The sequence below is a fragment of the Muscardinus avellanarius genome, assembly GCF_963383645.1.
Source record: "Muscardinus avellanarius genome assembly, chromosome: 3".
Taxonomy (NCBI): Eukaryota; Metazoa; Chordata; class Mammalia; order Rodentia; family Gliridae; genus Muscardinus; species Muscardinus avellanarius.
In genome coordinates, this window is record NC_137788.1 from 139,571,654 (window position 1) to 139,585,319 (window position 13,666).

The 13,666-nt window shown below is 44.1% G+C and overlaps 1 protein-coding gene across 1 annotated transcript; it reads right to left on the reverse strand.

Moving 5' to 3' along the window:
* Positions 1-335: 335 nt before the first annotated feature.
* Positions 336-13,422, reverse strand: COX5A (cytochrome c oxidase subunit 5A; the record flags this gene model as incomplete). The annotated part of the gene is made up of 4 exons (XM_080691847.1): positions 336-449; positions 7,075-7,196; positions 10,060-10,176; positions 13,323-13,422. 4 exons carry the CDS (start codon positions 13,420-13,422, stop codon positions 336-338), a joined length of 453 nt encoding a protein of 150 aa, XP_080547973.1.
* Between the last annotated feature and the right edge of the window lie 244 nt (positions 13,423-13,666).

The window sequence follows — 13,666 nt, forward strand, 5'->3', positions numbered from 1 at the left end:
AAATAGGCCAGGAGGTGTAGCTCATAGGTCAAATGCCCCTGGGTTCCATCCCCAGACCTGCAAAAAAAAAAATTTTTATCACTTAATAGCAGATATTTACTTAACTACTAGATTATTTTATTTGTTAAAGAGGCTTTTACTTGCCTTTAGACTAGTTTTTTTAAAAAAAGGGAGAATGGAAATAATTCAGTTTCTTAAATTTATCATTCACATAGATCTCTCTAAATCCATGCTCCAGGCCACAACCTCTAACAAGAACAGTGCCCTGAATGTCACCCACCGCCCTGGTTTCTGTTCCTGTCTTAGCCAATGGTCTGTTACTTACCCATGAAGGTTTACACTTTGTCAAGGCCCAGTTCCTCTGGAGTGGAGATTCCCAGTTCATTTAAAGTTGGTCTAAGTTCCTGGATGACATATGGATAGATTTCCTTATGAGGTCCTGCTTTGTCCTGTTGGCAAAGAGAATATTTACATTTAACTCTTGGAAAAAAGCTGTCTTAACAGGACAATCTCAGTTCCAAGCCAGCCTCAGCAACTTACTAAGACTATCATCAACTTAACAAGACCCTGCTTCAAAATAAAAAATAAAAGAGGAGTGGTGTATAGCTCAGAGTTAGAATGCCACTGGGATCAATTACCAGTAACACACATACACACACAGTCTCAAGTCAGGTGCGGTGGCACACGCCTATAATTCAGTACTTGGGAGGCTGCAACAGGAGGATCACAGGTTCAAAGCCAACTTCAGAAGCCTGATGTGGCACATGCTTGTAATCCCCGCACTTGGGAGGCTGAGACCGGAGGATCGCACACAGGTTCAAAGCCAGCAGCAGCTACTTAGTGAGACCCTGTTTCAAAATAAAATATAAAATAGGTCTGGGAGTATAGTCCAGAGGTAGAAAGCCCTCCTGGGTTCTACCCCAGTACCAAAAAAATAAAAAATAGAACAGGGGGTATAGCTTGGAGGTTGAATGCCCCTGAGTTCCATCCCCAGACTCAAAAAAAAAAAAAAAAAAAAAAAAAAGCCAACCTCAGCAACTAGGGAAACTGTCAGTAACCTAGTGAGACTGTTTCAAAATTATGTGCCAGGTGTGGTGGTGTGTAATTCCAATACTTGGTTAGGAATCTAAGACAGGAGAATCGCAGGTTGGAGGATAGCCTCAGCAAGTACTGAGACTCTCATCAACTTAGCTGGCTGGGGGTGTGGCTTGGAGATAGATTCCCCTGAGTTCAATTCCCAGTACCAAAAAATAAATAAATGAATAAAATAGGGCTGGGGATGTGCTACTGGGGACGAACACCCCTGGGTTCAATCCCCAATAGCACAAAATAAACAGACAAAAACTGTTAATAAAATCAACTTGAAAAAGCTTTTTTTGGTGGTTGTATTAGGAATTGAAGCCAGGGTGTTCTACCTGTGATCACATCATTTTTAGAGACAGGGCCGTGCTAAATCACAGCAGCTGGCCTCGAACCTGTGATCCTCCTGAGTCTCCTGGGTATGCGGATTACAGGTGCACGTCACTATGCCTGGCTTACAAAAAGCCTTTGTTTTTGTTGTCACTGGTACTTAGGAGTACACCCAATGGTACACCAATTCTACCTCTGAGTTATAGCCCCAACCCCCCTTTTTTGCAGTACTGGGGATGGAACCCAGGGACATGCTAAATCCAAGCTACATCCCCAGCTCTATTCTTTATTCTTTATTTTGAAACAGGGTCTCATCAAGTAGCTAAGGCTGGCTGTGAACCTGAATCCTTCAGCCTCCCAAGTACTGGGATAACAAGCATGCGCCACCACGCTCACCTCCAACCCTTTATTATTTTGAAACAGGGTCTATATAATTATTATTATTATTTTGTGGTACTGGGGATGGAACCCAGGGGTATTCCGCCTCCAAGCTACACCCCCAGCCCTATTTTCATTTTTATTTTTTGAAACAGGGCCTCACTCAGTTGCAAAGGGCCTCACTAAGTAGCTGAGGCTGTACATGAACCGCAATCCTCCCGTCTCAGCCTCCCGAATGCTGGGATTACAAGCGTGTGCCACCACTCCCAGCTGGGTCTAAATTATTGAAACTGGCCTTGAACCTGCAATCCTCCTGTCGCAGCCTCCCAAATACTGGAATTACAGGTTTGCACTACCATACCCAGCTGAAAAAAACTCTTAATCAAATCATATATGCAGAGAGTAGTAGAATAAAATATAGGTCATCTGTTTTTAGGACAACACATTTTTTCAATAAAGAAGGTAACTTAAGCAAGGCATGGTGCTGCACGCTTGTAATCCCAGTACTTGGGAGGCTGAGACACAGGAGGATCCAGGTTCGTGGGCAGTCTCAGCTACTTAGAGATGGCCTCCACAACTGAGACCCTGTTTCAAAATAAAAAATAAAAAATTGGGCTGGGGATATGGCTCAGAGGTAGAATGCCCTCGGGTTCAATCCCCAGCACCACCCACCCACACCCACAGATAACTTATATATGCCATGTTCAAGTGCCTTTATTTTTTATTCTGAGAATTAAACCCAGCAGTATTCTACTGCTGAGCTGTATCCCCTTTCTGTTCTCTTTCTACTTTTTTATTCTGAGACAAGGTCTTACTAAATTATCTAGGCTGGCCTCGAACTTGCAATGCTCCTGCTTTAGCCTCCAAGTCTCAGGGACTACAAACACACACCACCATGCCCATCTCTCTCTCTCTTTTTTTTAATGCTGTGAGATTTAACCCAGGGCCTCACACATGCCAGCCAAATGCTCTACCGTTGAGCTACCCCCTCAACTACTCAAGATAGGTTTTAAAGATATTTTGTAATGGAACATGGCAGCACATGCCTTTAATCCCAGTACTTGGGAGGCTAAAATGGAAGAACAGCAGGTTTGAGGCCAGCCTCAGCAACTTAGTGAGACCCTCAGAAACTCAGCAAGTAAGACCTTGTTTTCTTTTTTCTTTTTTTTTTTTTTGGTTGTACTAGGGATTAAAGCCAGGGTTGATGAGAATCTCACTACTATATGAGGCTGTTCTTGAACCTGCAATCCTCCTGTCTCAGCCTCCTAAGTACTGGGATTACATGTGCCACCAGGCCTTGCTCAAGACCCTGTTTCAATATCAAAGTACAGGAGCAGAGCCGGGAGTGGTGGCGCATGCAATCGGGAGGCTGAGACAGGAAGATCACAGTTTGCAGACAGCCTCAGCCACTACTTAGTAAAGCCCTCTGCAACTCAGTGAGACTCTTTCATAATTAAAAAAGAAAAAAGAAAAAAGCTGGGCGTGGTAGCGCACACTTGTAATCCCAGCATTCGGGAGGCTGAGACCAGAGGATCGCGGTTAAGGGACAGCCTCAGCTACTTAGTGAGGCCCTTTGCAACTCAGTGAGACCTGGTTTCAAAATAAAGAATAAAAAATAGGGCAGGGGCTGTAGCTCAGAGGTTGAATGCCCCTGGGTTCCATCGCAGACCCGCCAAAAAAAAAAAAAGGGGGGGGGCCTGGGTGTATAGCTCAGAGTTAGAATGCCCCTGGTTTCATCTCCAGTACAAAAATATTTAAATATATATATATATATTTAATTTTTTATTGGCAGGTCTGGGGATGGAACCCAGGGGCATCTGACCTCCAAGCTATACCCCCTGCCCTATTTTTTATTCTTTATTATCTTTCTTATCAACCTAGAGAGACTGTTTCCAAATAAGAAATAAAATCAGGCTGGGATATAAGGTAGAATGCCTCTGGGTTCAATTCCAAGCACCAGACAAACACAAAGATATTTTGAAAATAACAAAGATAATTAAGACTAAAACCAGAGGTAAACATTTTCAAGCATGGAATACTGGGAAAAGAAGGTGATGACAGAATTTTGTAAAGGGAATTAAACGTGCCCAGCAGCAAGAGGAAAAATTAAGTTAACAGAGGAAAAGTTTATTAATGTGTCTCTAATTTGAGACCCTAACTAAATTAACTTCCAGTGCTGAATGGATTGATATCCTACAGAACCCTTAATTATTTTACTCATTGTAGACAAAGTAATGTCACTTTCCCCCTTAAAGACCTTGAAATTCTTTTCTTTTTTTTTTTTTTTTTGTGGTACTGGGGGTGGAACCCAGGGGTATTCTACCTCCAAGCTATACCCCCACCCCTATTTTTAAAATCCTTTTTAAAAATTATTAGTATTATTTTTGGTGGTATTGGGGATGGAACCCTTCTACCTCCCAGCTACACTCCCAGACCTTTTTTTTTTTTGGTGGTACTAGGGGTGGAACCCAGGGGCTTTCTACCTCTGGGCCACACTCCCAGACCTATTTTATATTTTATTTGGAAACAGGGTCTCTTAAGCGAGCTGAGGCTGACTTTGAACCTGCGCGCTCCTCCTGTCTCAGCCTTCCCACAGCAGGGATTACAAGTGTGCACCACCACACCCGGCTATTCTTTTTATTTTGAAACAGGGTCTCACTAAGTTGCAAAGGGCCTCACTAAGTAGCTAAGGTTGTCTGCAAACCGTGATCCTCCTGTCTCAGCCTCCCAAATGCTGGGATTACAAACATGCCACCACACCTGGCTTGAATTTCTTTCTGATAGACCATAATGTGTTTTTCATAGAGAGCTTGTATTTATATCCAGGGCAGGAGGCTTTTGACCTGTAGAATCACAAAGTTCCTCAGGAGCAAATATTAAAAAAGCAAATGAAGCCAGGCGTGGTGGCACACCTTGTAATCCCAGCATTGGGGAGGCTGAGACAGGAGGATCTAGGTTTGAGGTCAGTCTCAGCTACTTAGTGAGGCCCTCTGCAATTCAGTGAGACTGTTTCAAAATAAAGAATAAAAAAATAGGGCTGAGGGTGTAGCTCGGAGGTAGAATGCCCCTGGGTCCCTTACCCAATTCTGCATGCTTGTAATCCCAATACTTGGGCCAGCATCAGCTACTTAGTGAGGCCCTCTACAATTTAGTACTTAGTAAGACACTGTTTCAAAATAAAGGATAAAGCAGGAGGTGGTGAAGCATGTTTGTAATACCAGTACTTGATAGGCTGAGATAGGAAGATGGAGGTTTGAAGGCTCTCAGCAACTTAATGAAACCCTGTTACCACATAAAATAAAAAATACATCTGGGAGTGTAGCATGGAGGTAGAAAGCCCCTGGGTTCCATCCCCAGTACACACACACACACACACACACACACACACACCAAAAAAAAAAAAAAAAAAAAAAAAAAAAAAAAAAAAAACTGGGCTGGAAAGCCAGGCATAGTGGTGCATGCTTGTAATCCCAGCATTCAAGAGGCTGAGACAGGAGGATCATGGTTTGCGGCCAGTCTCAGCTACCTAGTGAGGCCCTTTACAACTCAGTGAGACCCTGTTTCAAAATAAAGAACAAAAAATACGGCTGTTGGCATAGCTCAGAGGTAGAATGCCCCTGGGTTCCATTTCCAGGACCACAAAAGAAAGGGGGGGCTGGTGGTATAGCTTAGAGGTAGAATGCCCCTGGGTTCACTCCCCAGCACACACACACACACACACAAAAAAAAAAAAAGCTGGGCGTTGTGGCGCATGCTTGTACATTTGTAATCCCAGTGCTTGGGAGGTGGAGACAGGAGGACTGGCAGATTCAAAGCCAGCTGTGTTGGCTTAAGAGACCCTGTTTCCAAATAAAAAAGTATAAAAATAGGTCTGGGAGTGCAGCCCTGAGGTAGAAGGGCTTCCAGGAACCCTAGTACCACCAAAAAAAAAAAAAAAAAAAAAAAGCAAACAAACCAAGAAAATGTCAAGTTGTCATTTTGCTGTCTTCAACAAATTCTATATCTACCTAATTGTATTTTTATTTTTGGTGCTAGGGGTTGAACCAAGAGTTATTCTACCTCTGAGCTACACCCCCCAGCCCTATATTACTCTTTACTTTGAAATAAGATCTCACTAAGTTGCAAGTTGTGGAGGGCCTCACTAAGTAGCACAGGCTAGCTGTGAACCCGTGATCCTCCTGTCTCAGCCTTTCGAAGGCTGGGATTATAAGTGGGCGCCACCATGCCCGGCTTCCGAGCCCCATTTTTATGTTTTATTTTGAAACCGGGTCTCATTAGGTTGCTGAGGCTGTCTTCAAACTTGCGATCCTCTTGTCTCAGCTTCTCAAGTACTGGGATTACAGACATGTGCCACCACGCCTGGCTTTATTTTTGGTACTGGGATTAAACCCAGGGCTTTCCACCTCTGAGCTACATCCCCAGCCTTCTTTTATTTTTATTTTGAAACAGGGTCTCTCTAGGTTGACAAGCATACGACTGTCTCAGTCTCTCAAGTACTGGAATTACAAGTGTACACCACCACGCCTGGCTACTATACAGCTATTAATACTATAGAAATGTATTTAACATGAAATATATTCATGGCATTAACTGAAACAAGTTATAAGATGGTATTTATGATTTGACTCCATTTTACTTTTCTAAACATAGTGTGTATGTAGCAGCATATATTACTAATCCCCTTTATTGGTTATAATTTCTGGTTTTTCTATAATGAACAAATATTCTTTTTTTGTGGCGCTGGGGATTGAACCCAGGGGGCATTCTACCTCTGCATTACACCCCAACCCCTATTATATTTTTATTTGAAAACAGGGCCTCACCAGGTTGATGAGAGTCTCACTACTTGCTGAAACTGTCCTCAAACCTGTGACCCTCCTGTCTCAGCCTCCCCAGTACTAGGATCATAAGCATGTGCTACCATGTTTGGTTTGACATTTAATTTCATTTTACAAATAGCAAAAAGATAAAGCTGGGCGTGGTGGCGCATGCTTATAATCCCAGCATTTGGGAGGCTGAGAGAGGAGGTTCGTGAACAGCCTCAGCTACTTAGTGAGGCCCTTTGCAACTTAGTGAAACCCTGTTTCAAAATAAAGAATAAAAATTTGAGCTGGGAGTGTAGGCTGGAGGTAGATGAACAAAAGAGTATCATGCACACTTGTGAAGGCCTTTAATACAATGTATATTCTCTGTAGTTATTAAGAACTAAAAGACATTTTAACAAATTAAAAACCTAATCAACAGCCCACTAACTTCTAGAACAATTTTAGCAGTTACTTCACTGACCTTAACAACTTCCAGGATACGAACAGCACTAGCAAAATCATTTAACCGTCTGCATGCTCGCAAAGCAGCATCAATGATTTTGGGTTCTGGAACCAGATCATAGCCAACAAGCGTGTTCATTCCTGTCAAATTAAAAAGAAGGAAAATATTAACTGGACTATCCTCACTTGAACTAAAATTTAATATCTATATTCTGTGTGTGTGTGTGTGTGTGTGTGTGTGTGTGTGTGTTGATGGGGACTGAACCCAGGGTCTCTTTACCTCTGAACTACACCCCAGCCCACTTTTTTATTCTTTATTTGAAACAGGGTCTCAGTAAGTTGTGCGGGGCCTCACTAAGTAGCTGAGGCTGGCTGTGAACCTGAATCATCCTTTCTCAGCCTCCCAAGTACTGAGATTACAAGTATGTGCTACTGCATCCAGCTATTATCTACATTTTTTTTGGGGGGGGGGATACTGAGGATGGAGCCCAGGGGCATTCTACCTTTGATCTATACCCCCAGCCCTATTTTTTATTCTTTATATTGAAATAGGGCCTCACTAAGTAGATGAGGCTGTCCTTGAACTGCAATCCTCCTGTCTCAGCCTCCCAAATGCTGGGATTACAGGTGTGCACCACAACTCTATATTCTAATTGAGTCCTGGAAGGTTATCTTTTCTTGCAGTTGATATTCTGTTGCCTATAAAAAGAGAATGTGCCATTAACAAATTCTAAGATCACAATGGATCTTGCACAATGAATAAGTTGAAAGAAATATGTAAAAGCATGCAAACTGAAGGGAAGTAATCTAAAACTTCTCTTTTTCTTTTTTACCTTGTGGTACTTGGGATTGAACCAAGTCTCAAACATGCGAGGCAAGCACTTTACCACATACACAGTCCTTTGTTATTTTATTTAGAGATATAGTCTAAGTTACTGAGGCTAACCTTGAACTGTGAGCTTCTTACTTTAGCTTTGTAAGTAGAACGAATGACAAGAATTCCACCTCATGCCAAGTTTAAAAACTGAGTTTTCAGCTGGGCGTGGTGGTTCAAGCTTGTAATCCCAGCATTTGGGAGGCTGAAACACAAGGATCTGGGTTCAAGTACAGCCTCAGCTACTACTTAGTGAGGCCAATTGCAACTCAGTGAGACCCTGTTTCAAAATAAAGAGTAAAAAATAAGGGCTGGTGGTGTAGCTCAAAGGTAGAATGCCCCTAGGTTCCATGCCTATTACCACACATACACACAAAAATAATAATATTTTAAAAAAGTTAAGACTCAAGATTATTCAATAAGAATTTCTCTGGTTGTAGCAAATGAAGTCATTACATTCTAGCAAATTAATTTAAAGCACTTAGATTTCTTGCTTTTATCATTTAAAAATACTTAAACAAGCAAGGTATGGTGGTGCATGCCTGGAATCCTGGTACTTGAGAGGCAGATATACTTCAGTGAGGCCCTCCGCAACTTAGTGAGACCCTGTTTGAAAATGAAAAATAAAGCAGCCAGGCGTGGTGGCACACACTTGTAATCCCAGCATTCAGGAGGCTGAGACAGAAGGATCCAGTTCGAGGAAAGCCTCAGCTACTATCTAGTGAGGCTCTCTGCAACCCAGTGAGACCCTGTTTCAAAAAAAAAAAAAAAAAAAGGGCTGGGAGTGTAACTCAGAGGTAGAATGAGCCTGGGTTCCTAGTACTAGTACTGCAAAATAATAATAATAATAATTATTATTATTATAATAAAAATAAATCATCTGAAAGACACAAAACTGTTAAGTATGCTTAGCTAGCTAGCTATATCTCTATAGCAGTGGTTCTCATCAGGGGTGATTCTGTCACCCAAAGGGTATCAGGCCATGTCTAGGGACATTTTTGGCTTTCAGCAACTGCAGGTATGTATATATCTAGAGGGCAGAGGCCAGGATGCTGCTAAAATACCCTATTGTGCAAAGACCCGGACAACAAAGAATTATCTGGCTCACTGATGTGGCAATACATGCCTGTAATCCCAGTACTTGGGAGGCTGAGACAGAAGGAACACAGGTTTGACGACAGCCTCAGCAACTTAGTGAGGCTCTCAGCAATTTGGGGAGACCCTGTTTCCAAATGAAAAACAAAAGCCAGGATTGGTGACACATGCCTATAATCCCAGTACTTGGGAGGCCAAGACAGGAAGATCACAGGTTTGAGAATAGCTTTACCAAGTAGTGACACTCTCATGAACCTAATGAAACCCTGTTTCAAAATAAAAATAAAATAGAACTGGGAGTGTAGCTCAGAAGTAGAATGCCTTTAGATTCAATCACTAGCATAAAAAAAAAAAGTAAAAGTCAACAGTGCCCATTGTAAAATTTTACTTTTAAAAGAAACATTATAGCCAGGCGTGGTGGCACATACTTGTAATCCCCACACTTGAGAGGCAGACACAGGAGGATCCTGCAGGTTTGAAGACAGTGTGCTGGCTTAAGAGGCCCTGTTTCCAAATAAAAAGTATAAAATAGGTCTGGAAGTGTAGCCCTGAAGTAGAAGGGTTTCCAGAAACACCAGTACCACCAAAAAAAAAAAAAATAAAAAAATAAATAAATAAATAAATAAATAAATAAATAAAAAATAAAATAAAAATCGGAGAGTTATAACCTTTTTCTTTTCCCTTTCTTTCTTTTTTTTTTTTGTGATACTGAGGGTGGATACAGGGGCTTTCTACCTCTGGGCTATATTCCCAGACTTATTTTATATTTTATTTGGAAACAGGGTCTCACTAAGTTGCTGAGAGCCTCACTAAGTAGCTGAGCCTGGCTTCGAACCTGCCTGATCCTCCTGTCTCAAGCCTCCCAAGTGCCGGGGGATTACAAGCGTGCAGTTATAAACTTTTCCAATTCCAAACTGCATGATAGTAACCACTTTATAGGACACATGCTTTCCAAACAGCTGTATTCAAACACAGTAGCGGAAACACTTCATATTTACATACTAAAATAGGCAAATATATCTAAGTTCCAATTACCTTTACGTAATTCCCAAGCATCTATATCTGGCTTGTTGAAGTAAGTCACCCAACGAGCATCAAACTCCTCATCTGTCTCATGTGAACCATGGGAATAGCAGCGAGCTGAATGGATGGCTACAATCAAGAAGGAAATCACGTTAAAGTACAAAAACAGTATTTGACATATATTGTGTAACACACTGAGTTTTGAATCAACTAGAGGTGTTGCAAACAAAACACCCCAAAGGGTTAAATGAACTAAATCTTGTGTATTGATATAGAAAGATATCTTAAGCCAGCACAGTGGTGCTCACTTGTTATCTCAGTACTCGGGAAGCTGGGATAGGAGGATTGCAGGTTTGCAGCCAGCCTCAGCTACTTAGTGAGGCCCTTTGAAACTTAGGGAGACCCTGTTTTATTTGATTTATTTTTGGTGGTAGTGGGGTTCCTGGAAACCCTTCTACCTCTGGGATACACTTCCAGATGTATTTTATTCTTTTTTTAAAATTTGGAAACAGGGTCTCTTAAGCCAGCACAGCTGGCTTCGAACCTGTGCGCTCCTTCTGTCTCTGCCTCCCAAGCACAGGGATTATAAGTGTGTGCCACCATGACCGGCAGGGAGACCCTGTTTTAAAATAAAGAATAAAAAATAGGGCTGGGGTATAGCTCTGAGGCAGAATGCCCAAGTTCAAACCCCAGTATCACACACAAAATAAAATTTAAAAATGCTATTCTCAAACCTGGGATCCTCCTGTCTTAGCCTCCAAAATGCTGGGATTACAAGCGTGGGCCACCACACCCGGCTTCCATCTTACTATCCCCCTACCCCCGTACTGGGGATAAAACAACCCATCCTGAGCTACTGAGCTACACTCCAGCCCTATTTTTTTTTAATCTTTATTTTTTTGAAACAGGGTCTCAATGAGTTGCAAAAGGCCTAAGTAGCTGAGGCTGTCCTCCAACCACAATCCTCCTGTCTTAACCTCCCAAATTCTGGGATTACAAGAGTGCACCACCACACCCAGCTTCCAATTTACTTTATTTATTTTTGTGGGTTTGGGGATGGAAACCAGGGGCATTTGACCTCCAAGCTACACCCCCGCCTTATTTTTTATTTATTCTTTATTTTGAAACAGGGTCTCACTAAGTTGTAGAGGGCCTCACTAAGTAGCTGAGGCTGTCCATGAACCATGATCCTCCAGTCTCAGCCTCCCGAATGCTGGGATTACAAGTGTGCGCCACCACGCCCGGCTCTCCATCTTACTTCTGAAGCAAATTTGTGACATACACCATACACTGCTGTTTTTTTAAAAATATATATTCCAGCCGGGTCCTTTGCAACTGAGACCCTGTTTCAAAATAGAGAATAAAAAATAGGGCCCAGGGTATAGCTCAGAGGTAGAATGCCCCTGGTTGTTTCCATTCCAAGCAACACACACACACACACACACACACACACACACACACACACACACACGGCTGAGGCAAACCTAACAATTACAGCTAAAAAACAGAAGGTGGACTTCAGTCTCTTCTTCTATATGGTGACTTCCATAGTCTCTAAAATGCACTTTGGCCTTCTATATTATGAAAGACAAAATTTAATTTAAATGAAGTGAAAATATATTTTAGGTTCTGAAGTGGCTAGTTAAAATAGCTAAAGTAGGCCGGGCATGTTGGCGCATGCTTGTAATTCCCGCGCTTGGGAGGCAGAGACAGGAGGATCACACAGGTTCGAAGCCAGCCACGCGCGCTGGCTTAGGAGACCCTGTTTCCAAATAAAAATGTAAAAATAGGTCTGGGAGTGTAGCCCAGAGGTAGAAGGGCTTCCAGGAACTCCAGTACCACCAAAAATAAATAAATAAATAAATAGATAAATAAATAAATAAATAAATAAATAAATAAAAGAAAAAAGCTAAAGTAGCCGGGCCTGGTGGTGCACGCTTGTAATCCCAGCATTGGGAGGATGAGACAAGACGATCATGGTTCACAGACAGCCTCAGCTAATTAGTAAGGTCCTTTGCAACTCAGTAAGACCCTGTTTCAAAATAAAGAGCATAAAATAGGACTGTAGCTCAGAGGTAGAATGCCCCTGGGTTCCATCCCCAGTACTGCAAAAATAAATAAATGAAACAGCTAAAGTAGGTGGTGGTGGTGGTGGTGGTGGTGCACCCCTGTACTCAGGAGGCTAAGACAGAAGGATCACAGGTTCAAGGTCAGCCTTAGAAACCTAGCTAGACCCTGCTTTAGGAAACAAACAAACAAACAAACAAACATATAAGGGCTGGGGTTGCGGTTCCGAGGTAGAACACCCCTACGTTCAATCTCCGGTAGCCCTCCCCACCCTAAAATAATAAAGAAGCGTTTTTTTAGTTTCCGGGTTTTTACGTTTAAATATGCCCTCAAAGGGCTGAAATTTCATAATTATCATATATTTCCATCATGGCCCAAGATCTAAGTGCAGTTGCTATGAATTTCATAATTTATCATATATTACCATCATGGGCCAAGATCTAAGTGCAGTTACTATAATTAAAAATACAATGCTGAACACACAATCTCCTAGAACACAAGTTAAAGACAAAATAAGAGACAAAAATTAGCAGCACATTTTCTATCCCAACAGTCAGGGTTTTCATCGGAATGGGAAAAGGCCCACGAAGCGTTCCCAAATTTGTAAAGTCTAGTATTCCCGGGTCTGTGGTATTCAGTTTTAGGGACAATAATATTCTTTTCAGAACACCTATCAATACTCGGGTTGTCTTCCAGACCTCAGTTAACCACCACAGACATCGATCAACTTTAAAATGTGGAGGAAACAGAACGTGGCAGAAGAGTCCCTAACCATGACCTTATGGCTGTGAAGCCGACACACAAAACGCTACCAGAACTGCCTGCCTAAGAGCGCAGCGTGCGGTCGGAGCCACAGGGAAGCCTGGACGTGCCGGGGCGCTGGGCCGCGGCGCGCCCGGGCCTCAATGTCACCTTCGCGGGCGCTGGAGGCCGGCGGCCGCCCCTCCCGTCAGGTGGCCGCGGGGTCGGCGCGGGACGCGGTCCCGGCCCGGGGAGCGTGGGGAGCGCGGCGCCCTCTCCTCGGCGCCCCGCAGGTCCACACCTGCCCGTCGCGGCGCCGCGGGAGGCCCCGGGCGCCGTCCCGGCTCCAGGCAGCAGCCGGGGAGGCCTGCGGTCGGGGCTGCCGGCGGGGAGCCTGCCCTCGAGTGGCGGCGGGGCCAGGTCACCGCAAGGACACGCGGGCGCGGCAGCGCCAGGAAGGGCCTTACCGGCGGCGGGGCTGGGGGCCGGGGCGGTGTGCTGGAGGCCTCGGGGGCCGACACGGGCGGCTGCTGCTACGGCGCAGCGGCGGAGAGCGGCGCCCAGCATGTCGGCGACGGAGGCGCGCGGGCTGAGGCTGGAGGGAAGCCGCGGTGAGCTCGCGGGCCGCTAGCAAGCGCTCGGGGGCCGGATCCGCGCACCGACGCACAGTGGGCGGAGCGCGCAGCCACGCCCACTGCGCGGCGCGCGCCTCGGGGGCGGGGCCACGCCGCCACGCGCCTGGGACGGTGGCGCGCTGAGGACAAACGGGGTCGGCGCCGCTCGGCTCCGCGTCCGGTCTCCGATCACGAGA